Genomic DNA, 22,613 nt, shown 5'->3' on the forward strand with positions numbered 1-22,613 from the left:
GTATGGGCTCCTCTGCCTCCCAGGACAGCCTCTCTGTTTTCATGGGTGATCATACATCTCGGTTTGCCTGAGACCGTTTTGGTTTATGACTGTTTATGACTGTTGTCCTTTCATTCTCAAAGCGTCCCAGTTTGCATAATATGATATAGTCAATCTGTATTTTCATTTCACAGTTTTCACTTGTGAGAAGGATTTAAACTCACCCACTCCACCACCCAGCGGTTTTTATAACAACATATCCACATCCACATAAGGCTTCCTCAGTGTATTCTACAATGATACATTAAAAAGGCTAAACAGTGTAAAACCTACCGGGCCTTCAAAAATTTCCTTCTCGTTAAATATGTAGTTGACTTTGGCATTGCCAGACAGCTTCTCAGCCTGCATCCAAAACCGGACCTGGCCCTTCTCCAAAATTTCAACTGCCAACTCTGATTTAACTGGGACAGCTATGAAAAGTAAAAATAAACACAGTAATTATATTGGTAACCAATTATATTGGTGCTCATTTTTCAACAAGTGAAAAAAAAAAACAACAAAAAAACAGGCAATGGAAATGACAATGTAGCACCTGCTTCTTGCAAAGCCCAGAGACAGTGAGAGTTGCAGGGAAAGGCTTAAAGACAGAGGGACTCAGCTCTGATGCTGGGACTGTCACTTAGAGCAAGTTGTTCATCCTCTTTGAATCATTAGTTGTCTCAACTGTAAAAATGAGGAAGATGAACTTACCTCTAGGGGCATGGGGCACTTGTAGTCAGTATCTCTAACTTTCTACTGAGTCTTTTGGTTAGTGTTTTTTCTTGCTTTTTTTTTTTTTTTTCCAACAGGTTCTCGCTCTGTTGCCCAGGCTGGAGTACAGTGACACGATCTCGGCTCACTGCAACCTCGGCCTCCTGGGTTCAGGCGATCCTGTCACCTCAGCCTCCTGAGTAGTTCACACAACAGTAACGCAGCGCCACGCTCGGTAACAGTAGACGCAGCGCCACGCTCGGTAACAGTAGACGCAGCGCCACGCTCGGTAACAGTAGACGCAGCGCCACGCTCGGTAACAGTAGACGCAGCGCCACGCTCGGTAACAGTAACGCACCACCACACTCGGCTAGTTTTTTTTTTTTTTCTTTTATTAGACAGGGACTCATTATGTTGCCCAGGCTGGTCTTGAACTCCTAGCCTCAAGTGATCCTCCCTCCTTCGCCTCCCAAGGTGTTGGGATTACAGGTGTGAGCCACCTCATCTGGTTGGCAGGTGCTGTATTTTAAATTAGAAGCTTCGAAACTTATGTCAAATGTAAATTAATATTTCTTTTTTTTTTTTTTTTTTTTTTTGAGACGGAGTCTCAAAATTAATATTTCTTTGTATTCATTTTAAAACTACCCTTTTCAAATTTCAAGGGATGCTTTTCTTTGCATTATTCCATATTCACTACCAAGTTCAGTGTGATAAATTCATTCCAATGCAGGACTGAGAGGGGGCTCAGATGTCATCTATCGAGGGGGTTTCAAGGTGGAGAGAAGGTGGGTTTTGGAGTCCCACCAAGATCTGGACCAGTTACTCTCCTCCTTTAGATCTTGTGTCCCTCACCTGCTAACATGGATGTGCTATGAAGAGTAAATATAAGGCCAGGCACGGTGGCTCACACCTGTCATCCTAACACTTTGGGAAGCCGAGGTGGGCGGATCACTTGAGGTCAGAAGTTTGAGACCAGCCTGGCCAACATGGTGAAACCCCGTATCTGCTAAAATTACAAAAATTCGCCAGGCATGGTGGTGGGCGCCTATATCCCAGCTACTCCGGAGGCTGAGGCAGGAGAATTGCTTGAGCCTGGGAGGCAGAGGTTGCAGTGAGCCAAGATTGCACCATTGCACTCCAGCCTGGGCAACGGAGTGAGACTCTGTCTCTAAAAAACAAACAAACAAACAAACATAAATATAGTAAGAGAACACATTAAGGTACTGTGAATAGTGGTCTGTGTTCAAGAAGGTTGGTTCTCTTCCTCCCCTCACTTTACTGATCTCTTTACAAAATCTCAACTGCACCCCGGAAGACAGTGGTAACACGTCTGGGTGGTGGAGCTGAGAGCAGGGTCACTCCATCTCTTCTGTATTCCTCTTGGTCCTGGTTGTCCACACGGTGGTTTTCCAGTGTGAGCGGGATGTCTGAGTGCACCAGGGCGGCAAGGGCAGAGGCTAAGCTTCTCCCTTGCAGGACATTCATGCTTGCTACAAGTAAGTCTTGAGGAGAGTAGAAAGTACAATTTCTTCTAAAAATATCTGGAGACCTCATTCTAGGAAACTTACTATGTGAGTGAAGAGGTTACCTAAGAGGCCCAGAGTGGTGAGGGAGGAGGAGGAACAGGCCCTCTTGGAAGCCTCCAGCTCCCTTAATGTTCACTGTCCTCCCTGAGTTCTGAGAACATCGTTTGGGGAATGCTGGCCGCCTTGAATGTCCACGGGGGCACGGAGCAAAAGTGGCTGTGCATACATGGAGACAGCCCATGTCACAGTCAGGGGAGCAGGCTCCAGAGGCAGACCACCTGGGTTTAACCAGCTGTGTGCAAATGATCTAGTTACTTAACCTCTCCAGGCCTCATGTTCTTCCCCTCTAAAATCAAATCACCACAATACCAACCCTTTTAAGGTCATTGTGGAATTCCAATAAATATATCCTGCTTAACTACTCTACAGAAAGCCTGGCATATAATAAATGCTCTATTAATGTTGGCTGTTAATGTTTTGGCATCTCTTTCCTCCTCTAGTTGCTTCTACAACACCCTGGAAACACTTTTTTTGTTTTCTTTTTTCTTTTTTTTTGAGATGGAGTCTCACTCTGTCATCTAGGCAGTGGCATGATCTCAGCTCACTGCAACCCCTACCTCCCGGGTTCAAGCGATTCTTGTGCCTTAGCCTTCAGAGTAGCTGGGATTACTGGTGACAGCCACCACACCTGGTTAATTTTTACAACCACTAATTTTAGAATATAATATGTTGACACCTAAGAGGATACACCAACATATCTATATTTATATATACGTGCTTGTGCATGTCTCTCCACATATAGTGCATGTATACAACAGGGGTAACAACTGGTGTCTGCAAACGAAGGGCCATTATGCAGCATGCTGAGAATACCAAAGTGTACCCTCCCCCCACTCCCCCAAAATACCTTGAATTCTGGGTGTACGGATATATATTCAAATAAGCTATCTTTCCACACTGCAATTTAGTATCAATACTGGCAAGATAGACTAAGTCGCTTTCTATTTTTAGCTTTGTGCATTTTTATTTTTTCCATTTACTCAGCTCTAAATTTCCTTAGGCTCTTTTCTCTGGCAGTTAATGTGCCTCAGCGAAATATGTTATTTGTAGGTTTAAGGCACATGTTTAGTGGTTTTCAAAATATTTTTGAAAACAGCTTAAAATAGGAGAATTTACTGTGCCAAAGGATAAAGGAGTACGATACTCGTTATTACATTCTCTAAGAAATAAGACAGTTTAAAACTTTACAAAATCTCATGAAGACAGCTTCATCAACATGCCAGCGTTTACAAAGATGGAGTGCCTATGAATCAATAAATCGCATGAGCTACTTTGATCCTATCACCAGGCCTCTGAAAATATTCACATTGTGACCTCATTGGTCTGAGAGTGGTAAGGGAAAGAAAAGAGCGGGTGCTATAGTATTGAAAAATGTTGCTTCCTTGGGTTAACCAAAACACCCTTGGATTGGGGGCTTTGATACTTGCATGTCAGAGTTTGTTATTTTGTGATTTTTATATTTATTTTTTGTGACAGTTTCTCACTCACCCAGGCTGAAGTGCAGTGGCATAATCATGGCTCACTGCCCCTGCTGGGCTCAAGTGATCCTCCCGCCTCAGCCTCCCGAGGAGCTGCTGCCACACCTGGCTAATTTTTGTATTTTTGTAGAGATGGGGTTTCACCATGTTGCCCAGGCTGGTCTTGAACTCCTGGGCTCAAGTGATCTTCCCGCCTTGGCCTTCCTAAGTGCTGGGATTACAGGCATGAGCCACCTTGCCCAGCCACATGTCAGAGTTTTAATCAGTCTCAGGTTCTCCCTACCAAAATGCGACACTGGGTCTCTAATAAAAGGATACCTGAGTTTGCTGCTACCCTCTCTCTTAGCACCAATAATCAGAGTTCTTTGGCTTATGCAAGATAAAATATCTCAGTATAAATGATAATGACATCAGGCAATGCCTACTGTCTGGATTAATTCTGGCATGATCTCGGCTCATTGCAACCTCTGCCTCCTGGGTTCAAGCGATTCTCCTGCCTCAGTCTCCTGAGTAGCTGGGGTTACAGGTGCCTGCCACCACACCCAGCTAATTTTTTGTATTTTTAGTAGAGATGGGGTTTCACCATGTTGGTCAGGCTGGTCTTGAACTCCTAACCTAGTGATCCACCCACTTCGGCCTCCCAAAGTGCTGGGATTACAGGCATGAGTCACCGCACCCCACCCTCTTACAGCATTTCTATATAGTAGGTGCTATAAACCATTGTGATAGCCATTCCTGGAAAAGAAACCAAGGCACAGAGAAATAAAAGTGAGCTGCCCAGGCACACAGCTTGAGTCAAAAGTCCAGAACAAAGAGAGTCCAGGCCAAACACTTTGCTGTCATCTGATCTATTCCAGAAGTTGCTGCCTAGTGAGACTGCTCAAATCTGTGTGTGTATTGTGGATACTTACTTGGGAACTTGTGTTCATGGCTGAGAGCAAGTAAACGTTTCAATTCTGTAGGGGGAAAAAGAAAGCAATTAAACCTTAAACTACTAAAATAAAAACCACTTAAGAATAATTGAGAAATCAAAGCAACATTCGATGTGTGAATGCACTGATTTTAAACTTACCTTCCTCATCTATTAAGTAGCTTGATGCTATTCCATCAGTGTCTGTTACATCGCAAGAGTAAAGACCCAAGTCGTCCATCCCAAGGTCTTTGAAGGTCATTTTCGTCCTTCGGAACAAAATATTTTTCTTAGAAATGAGGGTGTGTGGGATCTGTGGGCCTGTGTTTCCCCTGATTCTGGGCAGTTGTATATGCTACTCCTTTCATCTGGACGCCTCCTCTCATCTCGCTGAGCTACAGCCTACGTGTTCTTGGTGTCTCAGGTTCAATGCCATTTACTCTGGGAGGACTTGCCTTACCTCCTTCCAGGGGGTGGTGGTGACAGGGGAGTGGAACTGGCACAAAGCCCACATGCCCAAGCTATGTTGCTTATCAGTGCACATCCTGCAGAAAAATATCCAGCTGAGCAGCCCCTGCTGGGAGCCAGACACTTCCCCCGCCAAGGGCAGAACCTGCTGTTGGTAACTCTGGGTGCCTCTCCTATGCCATCTCCTGCTCTCCCCTTTTCTGAACTTACCATGAGCATCTGTATTCTCCCCAGTGTATAATCCCTGTGCCTTCAGAGACAGGAACTGCTTTGTTTACTGTGTTATCCCCAGCACCCAGTACCTTGTCTGGCACATAATATGTGTAATAAGTAAATGAATGGCTCAGTGGGCAAGTTCATTGTGTTTTCTAACTTTGGCAAGCTATATTGCTAGGCAGTGTCTAAGACCAACCAAACATTGAAATGTTAAGTGTACAAACTGGGAGAAAAATTTATCGTTCAATTATCTTTTCTCGGGGCAAATGTGTTTCATGTCAAGAAATTTACAGCATAGGGGCAGAAAAAGTCCTTTAATTATATTCAGTATTTCCTTGTCATTCTACAACAAAATTGCTAGTTTTTTCTTTGATTTCTGAGATATACTGGGCTTCATTGTAATAGACAAAAGTACTTAGAAAATACTGTGCTTTATCAAATACTTTGCTTTATCGTATCGATCCAATGTGGTTGACACGATGAAAATATAAAGCTTCGTAAGCTTTTGCTATAAAGCAAAGTAAAAAGAACACTCAAAATCTTGGCGTTGAAAGGAAATGACAGATCATATAGTTCCTCCATTCTCCCCACTCTCATTTTATAGAGAAAGAAATCCGAGGTTTGTGGAAGTTAAATAGCTGCCCACAGTTATATAGCCAGCTCCTGGTAGAGTTGGGCCTAGAGCTTTTCCATGTGGTGCTTCCACATAGAGCTTTCTTCCCATGTACTATTGGCTCACTCATGAGTGATGGTGAAAAAAGCAGAAGAGATTATCCTCAAACCATTTAATTTACCATAACTTGAACCAGCAGGTTCTTCCTAGCCCCCTACAAGTATCCTCGTCATTACTTTAAGATTTCCAAATTTCATAGATAATGAGAATCATCTTTAAAGCTGATCCTTATGTCAATCGAATGTTTCTAATAGCATAAATGAGACAAATAAGAAAGAACTTTAAATGGAATAAGTAAAAAGTATTTTAGAAGGGTTGTTATTATTATTTTATTTTATTAGAGACAGGGTCTCACTATGTTGCCCAGGTTGGTCTTGAACCCCTAGGCTCAAGTGATCTTTCTGCCTCAGTCTCCTGAGTGGCTAGGATTTCAGGTGTGAGTCAATGAGCCAGTCTAGGATGATTATTTTTAAGGTTTAAGTTGGTTATTATTTTCTACAATACCAGATATAAAATATATGTGACTTCATCCTCTTATTCCAAGCAATTTAAGTGGAAATCAAAGAGCTCACCTCATTCTCCTACAGTGAAAAGGAAACCCATGATTGTGATTGACATAGTCCTTACTTGTTGCCCTTGCTTTCGACTTCTAACCGTGGAGAGTCCTCAGTGGATACATAATCTTTGGACCAGGTGAACTCGGACTTTGGAGTCATCTGATCACATTCGAAGTTCAATGAAATGACTCCATCATCATCCACATTTACAACAACCTCTTTGGTTCCTATAAGATCAAAAAGAAGGTACTGATACTTCGTGGAGGAAAGCAACCAAGTAAGAATTCGTTACCTTGAGATCCTTTACTTTAGCCCTAAAGTAGGGCCCTGAGCCCAGGTCAAGGAAAAGTTTTACTGCTTATGTGAAGGGACAGTCCTACTCTACAATTTGGCTTTTATGCCATAACACGAAATCTGATGGTTGCACCACGTTTCTTAAGTAGAGTCAACACCATGGACAGTAGTGTTTGTTATGTGACTGATGGTATAGTTATGGGAGCGGTTTGATTGCAATAAGGAGACAAGGCAGCTTTGGGAAAAGGGAAAGTCAATTGATTTTGATCAGGCCCTAATTCATGACTTTTGCTTCAATAATATCCACATGCAATCAGTCATCAGGAAAGCGCAGAGATGAAGAACCCAAAAGGAAATTGAATGGGAGAAAGTAGAGAAACTAAGAATCGCCTATATTCACGTATTCAAAGTCTTTAAGTCATTTAAGAGTGGAGAAATATATGGATGCCTGCTCTGTGGATCACATAACCAGAAATCAATTTAAACATGTCCCTCTAGACTAGAGTGATAGCAACTGAGAAATGACTATTATTGAACTGCATGGAAATTTAAATGGAAATGAGTTTCAAGAGATTCAGCTCTTTCAAGAAGATTGGTTTTTGGATTTAAAAAAACCAATTCAGTTAGTGTTTTGAGTTATTCTATTTTTGAGAGTTATAATAAATTGCACCTGCACCTAATAGAGAATTCTAGGAGAATTTGTATAGCCTATGAAACATTCACATCTATTCCTAAATCCAGTTGAAAGGAGTAAAATGCTCTACTCAGATTTATACTCATTCAATTGCCAGTCTAAACTTCGTTTGTTTCAGTACATTAGGAAAAATATATTTAAAAAAATAAAAATAATATACAGTTTGTTTCAGTACATTAGGAAAAATATATTATATTCAATCCCAGAAAAGTACAGCTGTATTTTTTTAAAAAGCATAAAAAAACTTCCAAAAGAATTGAATGTTTTCTCTCTAGATTATATCATAAGAGGCCAACATCCTGGCCTACTGTCCAATAAAACTTGTTAGTGGAAAAAAATTGCGAACGTTTTCCCAAGGGAAGGCCAAGAGGAAACCAGTGCCTGGTGCCTGGCAGGAAGATCTTGGTTCCTGAGCCTGACAGTTGATCTAACTTACGTCCGTACAAATGGCAGTGTATGCTTCAACTATAAATTTCCAAAAAGTGATTGTTAGCACACGCAAAGCTTAGAGAAGACTGGTTCTAGAAAATTTTTTAAAATTCCTTTTTCTTAAACAAAGGGCTACTTTCATATTTGGTTACATAGATAAACTGAAATAACAATTAAAGAAGGCTTAAGGATTCCTTAAGTTAATTGTCTGCCATATGTTACTTTTAAAGGGCTATATGTATTCCATTGCAAGTTGCAGCCCACATTTTATTTCTGTTCCTGATAACACGTGACTAATCCTCACACTCTAGTTTCGTATAATATTGAACAAATGCTCTTATTAAAACTTAAGAAAAGGCTAACACTGAAGAGTGTTGACTGTATTATAATATACAGTTTGTGTGACTGAGTAACAGAAAGAATGCAAACAGAAATTTTTGTATATCTGTGTTGTTACAGAGAGAAAAGAAGTGAGGTAATCTTGCTTTTTGCATAATCTCTATTTTGGAAGCATGACAGATTGCTCATATTCATCATTCATTGTTCTATCTGTAATCTCTTTTTAAAAGGAAGTGAATCATCCATATGCTTGCTGTTTATTACATTAGAGGTATGACAAGTTTACAACAAAAATATTGCTTATTGATTGTGAAAGATTTGACTTTTCTGAAAACAAAATAACCACAAAACAGAAAGAATATGAACAATTTAATCAGCTTCGCCATTCTCTCAATGCTGTAGATAACTTTTGTACTGTAACACCTTGCCCATTTGGAACACTGCCCAAAACCAAGAAATAAGGAAAATAAGCCTCTAATACCAGTTCTGATGTGACAAAGTCCACATGCTAGTATGCTGCACACTCACCAGAGAAGTGGAATCCCTTTTTTTTTTTTTTTTTTTTTTTGAGACAGGGTCTCACTCTGTCACCCAGGCTGGAGTGCAGTGGTGTGATCTTGCCTCACTGTGGCCTTGGCCTCCCAGGTGATCCTCCTACCTCTGCCTCCCAAGTAGCTGGGATCACATGCACATGCCACCACACCTGGCCAACTTTTTTGCATTTTTTGTAGAGACAGGGTTTCCCCATGTTGGCCAGGCTGGTCTCAAACTCCTGAGCTCAAGTGATCCACCCGCTTTGGCTTCCCAAAGTGCTGGGATTACAGACATGAGCCACTGTGCCCAGTCTTGGAGTCTTTCTATACTTTGCTTGAGACAATTCTAACAAACCTAGTTGGTTGGTTTCCCTCAGTAGATTAAAAGAAAAAGAGGGAGGTAAGAAGCTACTATGAGCAGAAGCATTGAGAATAAAGAAAATGACAGCAAGAGAAGACAGAGAAAAACTAAAAAGTAGGCACAAAAACATTATTTACTATAGGGGCAGATAGCTTCTCACCCCATAACAACATTGCTGTATCACAACACTGTGTGTTAAATAAAGGTGATACTTAAACGGCTCTAAGTCACAGAAAACGGTAAATAAGATTCAGTATACTGCATCCAAGAAGGATGAAAAGCACTTATTAAATTGCATAATTTATTTTAAAAGGATTTTCATCAGAAAGTCTTAAATGAAATTTTAAAGTATTAATGCTTTAGCAGTAAACCCTCAGGCAAATGGAACAAATGGTCATCTAAAACAATAATTTGTTCAGGTTTTTGAATGGCCAAATTTGATCCCAAACCCATGAAACTTAGAGAATAAGAAAATCCTGGCCAGGCATGGTGGCTTATGCCTGTAATCACAGCACTTTAGGAGGCAGAGGCAGGAGGATCACTTGAGGCCAGGAGTTTGAAACCAGCCTGGCCAACAAGGTGAAACCCCATCTCTATTAAAAATATAAAAATTAGTCAGGCGTGGTGGCACATGTCTATAATCCCAGCTACTTGGGAGGCTGAGGCACAAGAATCACTTGAACCTGAGAGGCGGAGGTTGCAGTGAGCTGAGATCACACCACTGCACTCCAGCCTGGGCAACAGAGCAAGACTCTGTCTCAAAAAAAAAGAAAGAAAGAAAATCCTGTTTAGTTTTTGTCTCAATTGCCTCAGTTACTGAGCAAAGAATATAGAGCTGAATCACTGAAGTGCAGTTGGTCCTTCATATCTATGGGTTCTGCAACCGTGGATTCAACCAACTGTGGATCGAAAATACTTGGGGAAAAAAACAATAAAAATAACAACGCATCAATAAAAACAATGCAAATTTAAAAACAATACAGTATCCCAACTCTTTACATAGCATTTACATTGTATCAGGTATTATAAGCAAGCTAGAGATGATTTAAAGTATAAAGGAAGATATCTGTAGGTTATATGCATACACTATGCCGTTTTATAAAGGGACTTGAGTGTTCCTGGATTTTGGTATCCACAGGGGGTCCTGGAACCGATCCCCCAGGATAAAGAGGTATAACTGTATTCTGAAAAATAAACTTTGTAAAGCATTTCAAAATCTTTTGTGAAAATATGAAATGAAACAAAAGATGTTGCTTATTTGCCTTTTTAAATAAGATATGTTATTTTTAGGTTCCAAGCCACATCTGTGTTTCAACTTCAACCTATGAGTCGTACACCATTACCTTATAGTTGAGTTGTAACGGAAGAAATGGGATCATTTATACTTTTAGAAAAGAATGTGGAAATTTTTTCAAAGTCTTACATTAAAAATTGTAATTTAAAATTAGGTAATTGGCTGGGCTCACTGGCTCACACCTGTAATCCCAACACTTTGGGAGGCCAAGGTAGGAGGATTGCTTGAGCTCAGGAGTTTGAGACCAGCCTGGGCAACAGAGACTCTTTATCTACAAAAAAAAAAAAAAAAAAAAAAATTTAAATTAGTAGGGTGTGGTGGCTAACAGTTGTAGTACCAGCTACTAGGGAAGCTGAGGTAGGAGGATCACTTGAGCCTGGGAGATGAAGGCTGTGGTGAGAAATGATCATGCCACTGCACTCCAGCCTGGGTGACAAAATGAGACCCTGTTGCAAAACAAAAACCAAAACAGACAAACAAACAAACTTAAGTAATTGCTAGGAGAGAGCCAAATAGGTAAGGATTAGCTATAATATCAATCAGTATCTGAGAGTTTCCCTTATCTGTGAAGCTTTTCTTGATTAATTATGTCAAATCAGTATATCATAAGCAATATTTGTAGTGGGTAGAAAAGAGAGGCATGAGCATTTCTTCAACTTATGCACACATAATTGTGGGTGCTACTGGTGGACTTACTAAATAAATGAACAATAAAGGAAACAAAAACTGTTTAAACTATATTTGGCACTTAAGATTTAAAACTTTCTTTTCTTTCTTTCTTTCTCTTTTTTTTGAGACAGAGTCTCACTCTGTTGCCCAGGCTGGAGTGTAGTGACGCGATCTAGGCTCACTGCAACCTCTGCCTCAGGTTCAAGTGATTCTCCTGTCTCAGCCTCCAGAGTAGCTGGGACTATAGGCGCGTGCCACCACGCTGGGCTAATTTTTTTGTATTTTTAGTAGAGAGGGGGTTTCACCGTGTTAGCCAGGATGGTCTCAATCTTCTGATCTCATGATCCGCCCACCTCGGCCTCCCAAAGTGCTGGGATTACAGGCGTAAGCCACCGCACCCGGCCAGATTTAAAAATTAAAACTGGTTAAGAGGATTATTTGATTGGATTTTCATTTTTCAAAAACTTGCACTGGTCGTTTAGTTTATTGAGAATAGGGTTAAATTCTACATATGTCTCTTATATTTCCCTTACATATTTACACATGCCAGGGACTGGATTGAGATGAAAAAAAAACAGCTTTAAAAGATAAATGCCAGTTTAAGATTATGACATTTATTTTATCGGAAACTGTCTTGTTAAAGCTAAACTATAACACCAACATTTTGATAAAGAGGTGAGAGGAAACCAAATTACCAATGAAACAGCCTTTGCAAAATTATGACATAGTTGACTTCATCTTGTTTCTGACCTCCAAGCTGCCCTTGGTCATTCCTGAGCATAGGCTAAGTTAACTTTGGGAGAAGGTTCGTTTATAGTTTAACTTGAAAGCAAGAATGGTAATAGTCCTCCTCTCTGTTCAGGGGCTGAAACCACTAATGAGAGGTTACAAGACAGGTGTAGTTTCTATTATCCCTTACTGCTTAGATGCCATGTGACCAGAGGTCACAAGATCTGTAAGCTTCCCAGTTGCTCCCATAGATAACATCAGTATTGTAGAATCTAAGATTGTTTTCTTTTAGATGTTTTTAAGACTGACCCCACCCAGACTCCTGACTTGGGACTCAATTTACTTTCCCATTATAGGCATCTTGGTCTTCTAAGTCACTCTTTAAAAAATGCCCTTATTCAAAGAAGCTCTGAGCCTTCAGGGAGACTGACTTGACTGACAACTCTAGGTCTCCCACTTCAGCTGGCCTTATGTCAATTAAACTCTTTCTCAACTGCAGTGCTGCGGTCGCAGTGGACTGATTTTGTCTATGCAGTGGGAAGGGATAACCTAAGGGGCGATTACACTAACAAAGAAAATATTCTAGTGGCAGTGGGTTTCCTACTTACTTTTATACTCAGAGTTTGAAGCTGGATCTCCTCCTTGACAATTTTTTTGAGGAATTAAAGAATTAATTAAATAAGGGTCCTGTACATAGCAGACAAAAAATTCGATTGCAATTTAACAAAAGATACATGATGCTCAAATGGATGATTCTCTTTATAGATGCCCTAGCAAAACCAAAGCTGATGTATTAGCCTACAAAGCAATGACAGCATTTTTTTTTTTTTTTTCGAGATGGAGTCTTGCTCTGTCACCCAGTCTGGAGTGCAGTGGTGTGATCTCAGCTCACTGCAACCTCCACCTCCTGGGTTCAAGCAATTCTCCTGCCTCAGTCTCCCAAGTAGCTGGGATTACAGGTGTGGACCACCACACCCAGCTAATTTTTGTATTTTTAGTAGAAACAGGGTTTCACCATGTTGGCCAGGCTGGTCTCGAACTCCTGACCTCATGATCCACCTTCTTCGGCCTCCCAAAGTGCTGGGATTATAGGCGTGAGGCACCGCACCCAGCCAATGACAGCATTTCAGAATTTCTAACATGCCCCAGGCTAACCCACCAGATAGTGCCTTGTGGAGATTAACTTGGTACAATATCACAGAAGAAGCCTGAGAGAAAAGTCTACCCATAACGTCCTCCTCAAATTTTCCTTTCTTTTTCCTTTTTTTTTTTAAGATGGAGTCTTGCTCTGTTGCCCAGGCTGGAGTGCAGTGACGTGATCTTGGCTCACTGTGACCTCTGCCTCCCAGGTTCAAGTGATTCTCCTGCCTTATCATCCTGAGGAGCTGGGATTACAGATGCCTGCCACACACCCAGCTACTTTTTTTGTATTTTTAGTAGAGATGGGGTTTCCCCACGTTGGCCAGGCTGGTCTCAAATCCCTGACCTCAGGTAATCTGCCCGCCTTGGCCTCCCAAAGTGCTGGGATTACAGGTGTGAATCACCGTACCTAGCCAAATTTTCTCTTTAGAATATCCCGCAACTTAGCTGAGGTTTTTCCAAGAGCTGAGCTCCTGTCAATTAATTAATGGTTGAACTCTGAGCAATGCCTAAAGAGGCATATTCTCTCAAGTTGATTGAGGGATGTGGTTCCGATAATTAATGGGCAGGAAGCAAGTCTGATGTTCTGCTATCAAAGTAAAGCAGTCCTTGTAGCTATTCTTATCCAGATGAGAAGCCATCCCGCTTTCCCACAAAGTTGGGTTGGAAAAGTGGACCAAAATTTGGCATAACTTAGATTTTCTCAGAAACAACCTTTTAACCTGTTCATGAATATGAAGAACTTAACTAAGATCTCAGGAGACTGAGGTATAGAACGTGAGAGAGCTGTTGTGTTGTTACCTAAAAAGGATTTAAGAAGAGTTGTCACTAGTCAGCTACTCAACCTAAGCAAATCCTTCATATAGACACAGAGATCATTGTTTGTAACAGATCTCATTTTACATTACTATTATTGTTTCTTTCCTATTCTTTTCTAGTACAGACAGGTCCCACTATGTTGCTTAGGATGGTCTGCAACTCCTGGGCTCGAGTGACCCTCCTGTCTGGACTCCCACAGTGTTGGGATTACAGGGCCAAGACAGCATTCCCATGGTCCCTCCAAGGCTTGCCCAGAACTCCCGGCATCCTAATGGGTTCAAGTGTGGCTCAGGACTAAAATGAACTATTTGGAAATTAACTCATTTCATCCCACTTTTCTTTCTCCTCCCTGAAAAAAATGATAATAAAGAATAACATTTAAAAGCTTAAATAAAATCACAGTAAACTGTTAACCTTCCTACACATTTTGTAATCTGATATGATAATTCTTTCTCATATAAAGTGTTTTACATGAGCATGAATATATCACTTTTATAAGCTTTAATTATTTGTTCTCCATGGTGTGTGTGTGTGGTGATGTTTAAAAAACTGAAGAGCGGGACAGAATAGAAGCAGAGGAAAGTGAGTGAATGTAATTGGTCACGTGTAGTACTGAGCTGCCCTGGGTTTCAGACGAGGACTGGAGTCTGACCATTCAGCCTCATGCCCACATCGGAGCCTCCACCAGACTTTCTTTCCCAGCTCACCCATCATAACCAGGGCAGGCAGAACAAGACAGTTAGGGTGAAGTGCACACACTGAGGCTTCAAGACAGAGTCACACTCACTGGCAAACATGCTACTTATTCATTACTTTTTCATTTAATAAATTAGCTACTATATACCTGGTACTATGTTAGACTCTCAGCACATGTAGAGAAAAGATGCAGTTCCTATTTTGGGGAGCTGTGGTCTAATGTACAGTTCACAAGCCTGTTTTCACACTGGAATTACCCAAATTGCTAAGTAAACGAACAAACAGCAATAAGTCTATGTTCAGGTACCCAGCCTAAGATTCTTTTTTTTTTTTTTAAGAATATCTGATCTTCTGTCATCATCCCATCAGCCCTAAAGATCCTGATTTAATTGGTCTGGAGTTGAGTCTGGATAGCAGTATTTTGAAAACGTTCCTCATATGATTCTAATGTACAAGCAAGGTTGAGAACTATGGTCCTAGCAGATGAAAGAGATCAGTTAGCGAGCAAATACAAGTGCAGTTTTCTTTTTTTAATCTTTCTTTCCTTCTTTCTTTCCTTCCTTCCTTCCTTCCTTCTCCCTTCCTCCCTTCCTTCCTTCCTTCCTTTTTTGAGTTTTTTGAGATTGAGTCTCACACTGTCGCCTGGGATGGAGTGCAATGGCTCAATCTTGGCTTACTGCAACCTCTGCCTCCTGGGTTCACACGATTTTCCTGCCTCAGCCTCCCGAGTAGCTAGGATGACAGGTGCATACCACCACACCCCGCTATTTTGTTTTGTATTTTTAGTAGAGACGGGGTTTCACCATCTCGGCCAGGCTGGTCTTGAACTCCTGACCTCATGATCGACCCGCCTCAGGCTCCCAAAGTGTTGGGATTACAGGTGTGAGCCAATGCACCTGGCCAAGCGCAGTTCTCCAAATGAGCCAGCTGAGCTCATCTTTTAAAGTTAGTCTGGCTTCCTGCTTTAGAATCCTTCACTTCATGACGTCACCACTTGACCACTGAGCACACATTTGCCTTCTCATTCCTGGCAGGCTCTGGAACCAACCAGTGTTTAGACACTGGGATTGTAACGAGCTCTTGCTTAGTAGGTTATCAACTCAATCTCAACTCATCATTCCTTCTGGTAATGCTTTCTCCTAACCTGCCTTGCTCCTTGTGACGAAGCTAACTTCCATCATCCAGTTGTTGCTTGGGACCCAGCCCACCACCTGATTCTCCTGCCCGCTGCTCGGTTTCTCTGGTAAGAATACCTGCGGTCTGTACTGCCAGCGATGGTGCCCTCCGGATCACCTTCCAGGCTTTGGCAGGTCTCTCTCTTGTCTTCCATCTGATCTGGCTCACCTGGCCTTCACCTCCACCCCAGGCCTGATGCAATCAGCCACAGCTGCTGTTTTTAAAATATCTAATATCAAGGAGAGACCATCCTTTTTTATGTGCCAACTCATCCACATTAAGTATGTTTTATTCCATTCTTTTACAGACTTTTTTAGCTAATGGATTTCTTGGTAAAGCATGACACATTTAGTTCATTATCTGGATTCTTACTCCCAGCACAAATAGACAAGAATACATCCACTTGCAACGTATTCTTTGACTTCAAAGGGAGACCGGTGATCCTACCAACCCCAGGAGATTAAGTTAACTTTTAAAGTGGAATTCAAATTACACTTAAAGTATCTTGTTAGATGTATTTGTGGTTTGCTATTACGAGATAAGCTTTGTTTTCTAACTGAAATTTTAACAACGCATCCCCCCAAAAGTTGTTCTTCTGAAATAGCAATCCAAGTTTCACATCCCAAATCTTGAAGTTGATAACATGCTCCCCTGCCATGTATTCTAACATAAAAGAAATAAAGTGGGTAAAAGTAATATGTTGATATCTAATAGAACGAATACATACAGAAAATTTTAGGCTATGTATAAAGCTTTTATAGGGACTTATAAAACCTTGCTACCTAGTTTATAGCCTATTCGGCTATAGAAATCTTTTATGAGCACCTCTCCTAGCTCTCACAATCCTGTGCTGTAAATACTGTCTTTTCCATTAGATTGCAAGCCCGGTGTGCAGTGATGATGTCATATTATTCCTGGGACCCAAATGGCACCTGACACAGTAGGAGCTCAAGAAATACATGTGACAATAATGAGTGTGTGTCTACTGCATATAAAACAGGCTCAGATGTCATGGGATTCCATTTGGACTTTGTGTATCCAGCGTTCTTCTCTAGGCTGTGAGCCAGTGGTTTGTCCAGGGGTTAACAGGGTGCTGCTTAGCGTATCAGTGTTGCAGCTGTCTGTAGTTCGAGTCTGGGAATGGAATGGCATGCAAATGACTTTTGGTTCCTTAATCCAAGTCAGTGAAACAAAACTCTCACCCAGGAGGTCACCAGCAGATCCTTTTCTGGTGGCAAAATTTCCCTAGTGATGGCTCTGTTAATGTCATGCCCGTCACCTGCCTTTCTGAGGCTATAGATGAGAAAATAAGAAATTGATTTAAGTTCTTTTAACAATCATATTTGGAACCCATGGCTTCCAGGGTGCTTTTGATGTAGCCCTGACTAGATTAAGAGTTTACTTGTGTAGCAATCTACGTTGTTCTGAGAGCAAACTCTGCCCTTGGGTCCTTGGAGGTGTCCATTTGGCACCTTTACTATCCACACAATTGTCAGCTGAAGGGTTTGATTTCTATAGGAATATGTGTTCTGGTGTCTTTGTGTGTTACCTTTTACCTGGTGTATACATTCCTAGCATTTTTCTGTTTTCTCATGAAATTTTGCAAAGGTTATTTACATGCAGTGTGGTACTTCTTACAGACACCTACCACACTTTTGTCTAAGAAGGCCACTTTTGTCAGACCCACGTCCAGAGAGTAGTTCTAAGACTAGCTGAAAACAGCTTATGAAGAAATAGGATGAAAGGGAAAGATATTTTCTCAAAGGGTTCATTTTATATTATTTTGAAGTAATATGCAGTGAAAGTAGTTTTCTATATTTACATTCTTTTCTCATCAGAAAAATAAATATTACATTCTGTATCTGTTCTTTGTTTATTTCAGCCTGAAAACAGGGACAGATTAAAGCAAAAGTGCTTGTACTAGAATGAATATAAATTTAATATAATTAGGTGATTTTAAAACTTGTACAAATTTATAGGGCATATATGCAATTCCATTACATGCCCAGATGGAATAGTGGTTAACTCATGGCTTTTAGGGTATCCATCACCCCCCAAAAATGCACATGGTACCCAGTACGTAATTTTTCATCATCCACACCACCCTCAGCCCTTACCCTTCCGAGTCTTCAAAGTGACATACTTTATTATCTCTCATTTCCAGTGCTGGTTTTTTTTTTTTTGAGACAGGGTCTCACTCTGTCGCCCGTGCTAGAAGGCAGTGGTGAAAACGTGACTCCCTGCAGTCTTGACCTCCTAGGCCCAAGTGATCCTCCCACCTCAGCCTCCCAAGTAGCTGCGACTGCAGGCACTCACCACCACATCTAGCTAATTTAAAAATTTTGTAGAGGTGGGGTTTTGCCAAGTTGCCCAGGCTGGTCTCGAACTCCTCTTGCCTCAGCTGCCCAAAGTGTTGGGATTACAGACGTGAGCCACAGTGTCTGGCCTCTGGTGCTTTCCTTTACACAACTTTAATGAACTGAAATATATGATAGCTTACAGGTTAAATGATTAAAAAAAAGTCATTATGTAATGATCTGAAACTAGTTGGACAGTGAACACAGCAAACTTTGTTCTCATAAGAAAGGGCAAGACTGTCTTCTCTAGTAATCATGGCATCTTTGAAACTGGGAAATGAGGGCTGCCTCGAATCTATAAACCATTCAGTTGGGACCACTGTTAGTTTAGCCCAGAGATCAGCAAACTATGGCCCGTGGGCTGAATCTGGCCCATTACCTCTTTTTGTAAGGGCTGCAAGCTAAGAATGGTTTTTATATTTTTAAATAGTTGAAAAAATTGAAAGAAGATTACTATTTTAAAACACAGGAAAATTATACAAGATTGAAATTTTAGAATGCATATAGCACATCATATTATATAATGCATATAATGTGCATGATAAAGTTTTATTAGAACACAGTCATGCTCATTTGTTTATGTGTCCTCAATGGCTTCTTTTGTGTCATGGCAGAGTTAAGAAGTTGTGACAGAGACCACAGGGCTTTTGAGTGAGAAATATTACCTGGCCCTCTGCAGAAAAAGTTTGCTGACCTCTGGTTTAAACATAATAGCCACAATTACATAAATCCTACTTTTGTTTAAGGATTGTGCCCACTAACTGGGCTGCTCTAGCTTCCCCTATGATTGGGAAAATATTCTTAGGAGACTTAATGGCCAGGGTGTAATAGGAATAACATTCCAGGAATGAATGCGGGGAACAGTTGGTCCAGGAAGCCTAACTTGATCAAGAACTTCCGTGTTTTTAGATGCGCATCAGAACAGCCCCTAGACTACATCAAACCTGGCTCAACCCTGTCCCGAGGTGCCTGTGATGGGACGAATGACTGTCATGTTCTAAGATCATTACTTATCAATTACATTCAGATAGTACACATTGATGATTTTGAAAATTGGGGGAAAGCACAGAAAGGCCAAACGTTAGTTCAGTATCTCACACAAATAGGATTAGTTTTAATGAACAGGTGAAAGCCCACCTGGACGGGTCTCTGCCACAACAGGGCCAGCAAGGTCAGATGGCTTCCCAACTCCCGCCTGGTTTATGGCTCGAACACGGAACACGTAGCTGACGCCCTCCTTGAGGCCTCGAACCTGGTAGAAGCAGGTGTAGAAGCAATGGGTGTTTGATGAAGCAGTGGCCGTTTTATGTCATTTAAACAGATGGGGCTGTTTTCCTCTGTAGTAATGATTTAGTGACCTAGCACCAGGTATACAAGACTTGTGGTCTAGACTTGATTCTGTCAAACACTAAGCAGGTGACTTTAGCTGCAGATGATCTTCTCTCTGGACCATCTGTAGATAGAGAGGAGTTTCCAATATCCATTCTCACGCTGATGTTTCTCCGTTTTAGTTAATTTAGTGGCTACCAACATCAGAAACAGACTAGTGTACGTAGGAGTCACATGTGTTAGCCACTGCATTCTTTGGTAAAAAGGACAAAATATAAAGTGCTCATTATAGCATATGTCACCTTATCCCCCGATCCTTTTGAGATATTCCATGAATAATTTTAGATGAAATTCTTGGCAAAAGAGGAGAATTAAAAGCATGAATCGCAAACACTTCCCATTTGTTTAAAAGCATGTTAAACTAGTAGAACCAAAACAAACAATAATTGTTCCTGTATATTTAATATAGTTATTTCTTACTAAATAGACACGAAATTAACACAATTGTGAGTTTGAATAATTTGTGAATAATCAAAGTGTACTAAAATTCTAAATCCTCAAGTTTTTAATAATCAAGATGTGTGCTGAGAATCCACTACATATGTGCCACTAAGCTAGAGTTACGAAGAGCTGTTAAAAAAAAAAAGCATTTATAATTTATTTTTGTATGACAGTCCCACTTCGTGTATATATATACACACACACACACATATATATATATACACACACAGAAATATTTCCTTGTAATAAAAATAGAGCAATCGCCAGGTACCTGACACATATGCACCTGCCACCTAGGTGATGACATATGGCTGTGAGCCAGATATATATATACACACACATCTGTGTGTATATATGTGTATATATGTGTGTGTGTGTGTGTATACATATGTATTTTTGAGACAGAGTTTCACACTGTTGCTCAGGCTAGAGTACAGTGGCACAATCTCAGCTCACTGTAGCCTGGACCTCCTGGGATCAAGCAGTCCTCCGGCCTCAGCCTCCTGAGTAGTTGGGACCACAGGCATGTGCCAGTACACCAGGCTAACTAAAAAAAAAAAATTTAATAGATACGGGATTTCACCATGTTGCCCAGGCTGGTCTCAAACTCCTGGGCTCAAGCAATTCTCCCACCTCAGCCTCCCACAGTGTTGGGATCACGGGAGTGAGCCACCATGCCTGGCTTCCCACTTAATTTTTTGTAACTTTCTTAGGGTTTTGAACAATCTCATTTCTATTGTCAATACTGTTAATGTTTTATCAACATTTTAAAATTAAAAACATGTGACTTTTAAAAGCTATGTTATGTTTTAAGAAGGAATTTATTATACACAGAGAGCATAATTTTTCCCCAAAATGTTGTGATAGAGACCAATATCCAAAATGTGATTTAAATCAAACAATGTTAGAATAAAGTCATTCAATTAGGTGAAGTGTTTGTGATCATGTATTTAAATGAGGTATATATTAAATTATTAGGTTTTTAATCTAACTAATTGTATTGTGTTTACAACAGAATGTCACTATTTATGTAGTAATAGCCTTCACTGGCACTAACGGAGTTTTGAAATAGATTTTATTCTGTAAATGAACTTTAACTTAAATGCATAGAGTCTGACACATTTAAATTCTATGTTTAGAAATAATGTCAGGAAACTGTGGATTTCCAGAACGACACAGAAACATTTCCTTGTAATAAAAATAGAGTAATCACCAGGTACCTGACGCATCTGCACCTGCCACCTAGGTGATGATATATGGCTGAGTCAGATTTCTGCAACATGTACAGGCAGTATATTCACATTCCAGTGTCTGGTCCCTGCGGTGACAGGGGCACTCTCCACTCTTCCATGACCACAGGGGCAATGACCACTGGCCTCAACAGCACCACAAATATGTAATCGAGATCATCGATGCAGATCTATTTTCCTTTTTTTTGAGACAGAGTCTTGCTCTGTTGCCCAGGCTGGAGTGCAGTGGTGCAATCACAGCTCACTGCAGCTTTCGCCTCCCTGGTTCAAGCAATCCTCCCACCTCAGCCTCCTGAGTAGCTGGGACTACAGGCACATGCCACCACGGCCAGTTAATTTTTTGTATTTTTTTAATAGACAAGGTTTTGCCATGTTTCCCAGGCTGGTCTTGAACTCCTGTGCTCAAGCCCAGATTTGCCTGCCTTGGCCTCCAAAGCCCTGGGATTATAAGCGTGAGTCACCGTGCCTGGCCTACTTTCTTCTTTGTGCTTCTTATGTTTAATTTTTCATTCAAATTGTTAGTTTTATAATCAGAAAAATAAAAAAGATTACTTTCACATTAGAAAAACTGTTGATAAAGTGTAAGAACTCCCCTTATGGAAGTTCGCTTCCAGGTTTGTTAGGCATACTTGATCTCAGTCTCTTTCTCTCTCTTAAAATTGCCTTTATTCTTTTTCTTTTTAAAAATGAGTGACATTAACCATTCTTTGACACATTTAAACTCTACTTCTTTTTTTTTTTTTTTTTTTTGCTTGCTTTTTCACCTTTGTTTTGTTTCACCTGAGTCAGTTCAAACCTCAGGCCCTTGGCATCCTCTATGGCGGCAGATTGAAGACTTGGAAATTTTCATTCCAGCCATATACACCTACCACCATCATCTAGGATGTTCCCGACCTTTATTTCACACTGTACTTTGGGGGTTTCTTGGAATCCAGGGGCCTCTGGACTCATCTTGACAGCAAAAGCCTCATAGGCTCCAGTCCTTCCTTGAGCTTTTCTCTTCCTCATGAAAAGATGACCTGTCTTATCTCTTCAGAGTTTTGCAAGAAGCTGGCTTGCTGATCGGCATATGCTAAGTTGAGTTAACGGCATGTTGGGTGTAATGGTTTATGGGCTGTATCTCCTGGAGGATATATTTACATAGTTTAGAGTGGCTGGAAATACCTTAACCCTGGAGAGTGGCTGACAGATGGAAGGGACTTAGTTCATGAAGCAGGTCAGGGAGAGATCTTTCTGGCCAGGTACACTTTGAATATCTTCCAAAGCTCACCTTATAGGCAATGACCTCTGCTGCCAAAAGATACGACGGTGCAAACGCAGTGTGTAACATCCTGAGTGACTGTGGTGAAGTCAGTCACATTTCATTCTAAGTAGTAAGTCATGCAA

At 40.9% G+C, this 22,613-nt stretch overlaps 1 protein-coding gene across 8 annotated transcripts in view; it reads right to left on the minus strand.

The window, feature by feature from the left end:
* MYOM1 (myomesin 1) overlaps positions 1-22,613 on the minus strand; it is a 177,513-nt gene that overhangs the window by 22,634 nt on the left and 132,266 nt on the right. For all 8 annotated transcript variants that reach the window (XR_013408196.1, XM_015121625.3, XM_015121623.3 and 5 more), the window contains 5 exons: positions 19,285-19,399; positions 6,688-6,844; positions 4,866-4,972; positions 4,705-4,749; positions 313-449 (listed from right to left, as the gene is read on the minus strand). Coding sequence is in view for 7 of the 8 variants with exons in the window: in XM_015121625.3 (XP_014977111.3) it covers positions 313-449; positions 4,705-4,749; positions 4,866-4,972; positions 6,688-6,844; positions 19,285-19,399 (561 nt within the window). In the remaining variant the exon portion in view is untranslated. The remainder of the gene's footprint in view (positions 1-312; positions 450-4,704; positions 4,750-4,865; positions 4,973-6,687; positions 6,845-19,284; positions 19,400-22,613) is intronic.

Source organism: Macaca mulatta, chromosome 18 (genome assembly GCF_049350105.2).
Source record: "Macaca mulatta isolate MMU2019108-1 chromosome 18, T2T-MMU8v2.0, whole genome shotgun sequence".
In the NCBI taxonomy this organism is placed as follows: Eukaryota; Metazoa; Chordata; class Mammalia; order Primates; family Cercopithecidae; genus Macaca; species Macaca mulatta.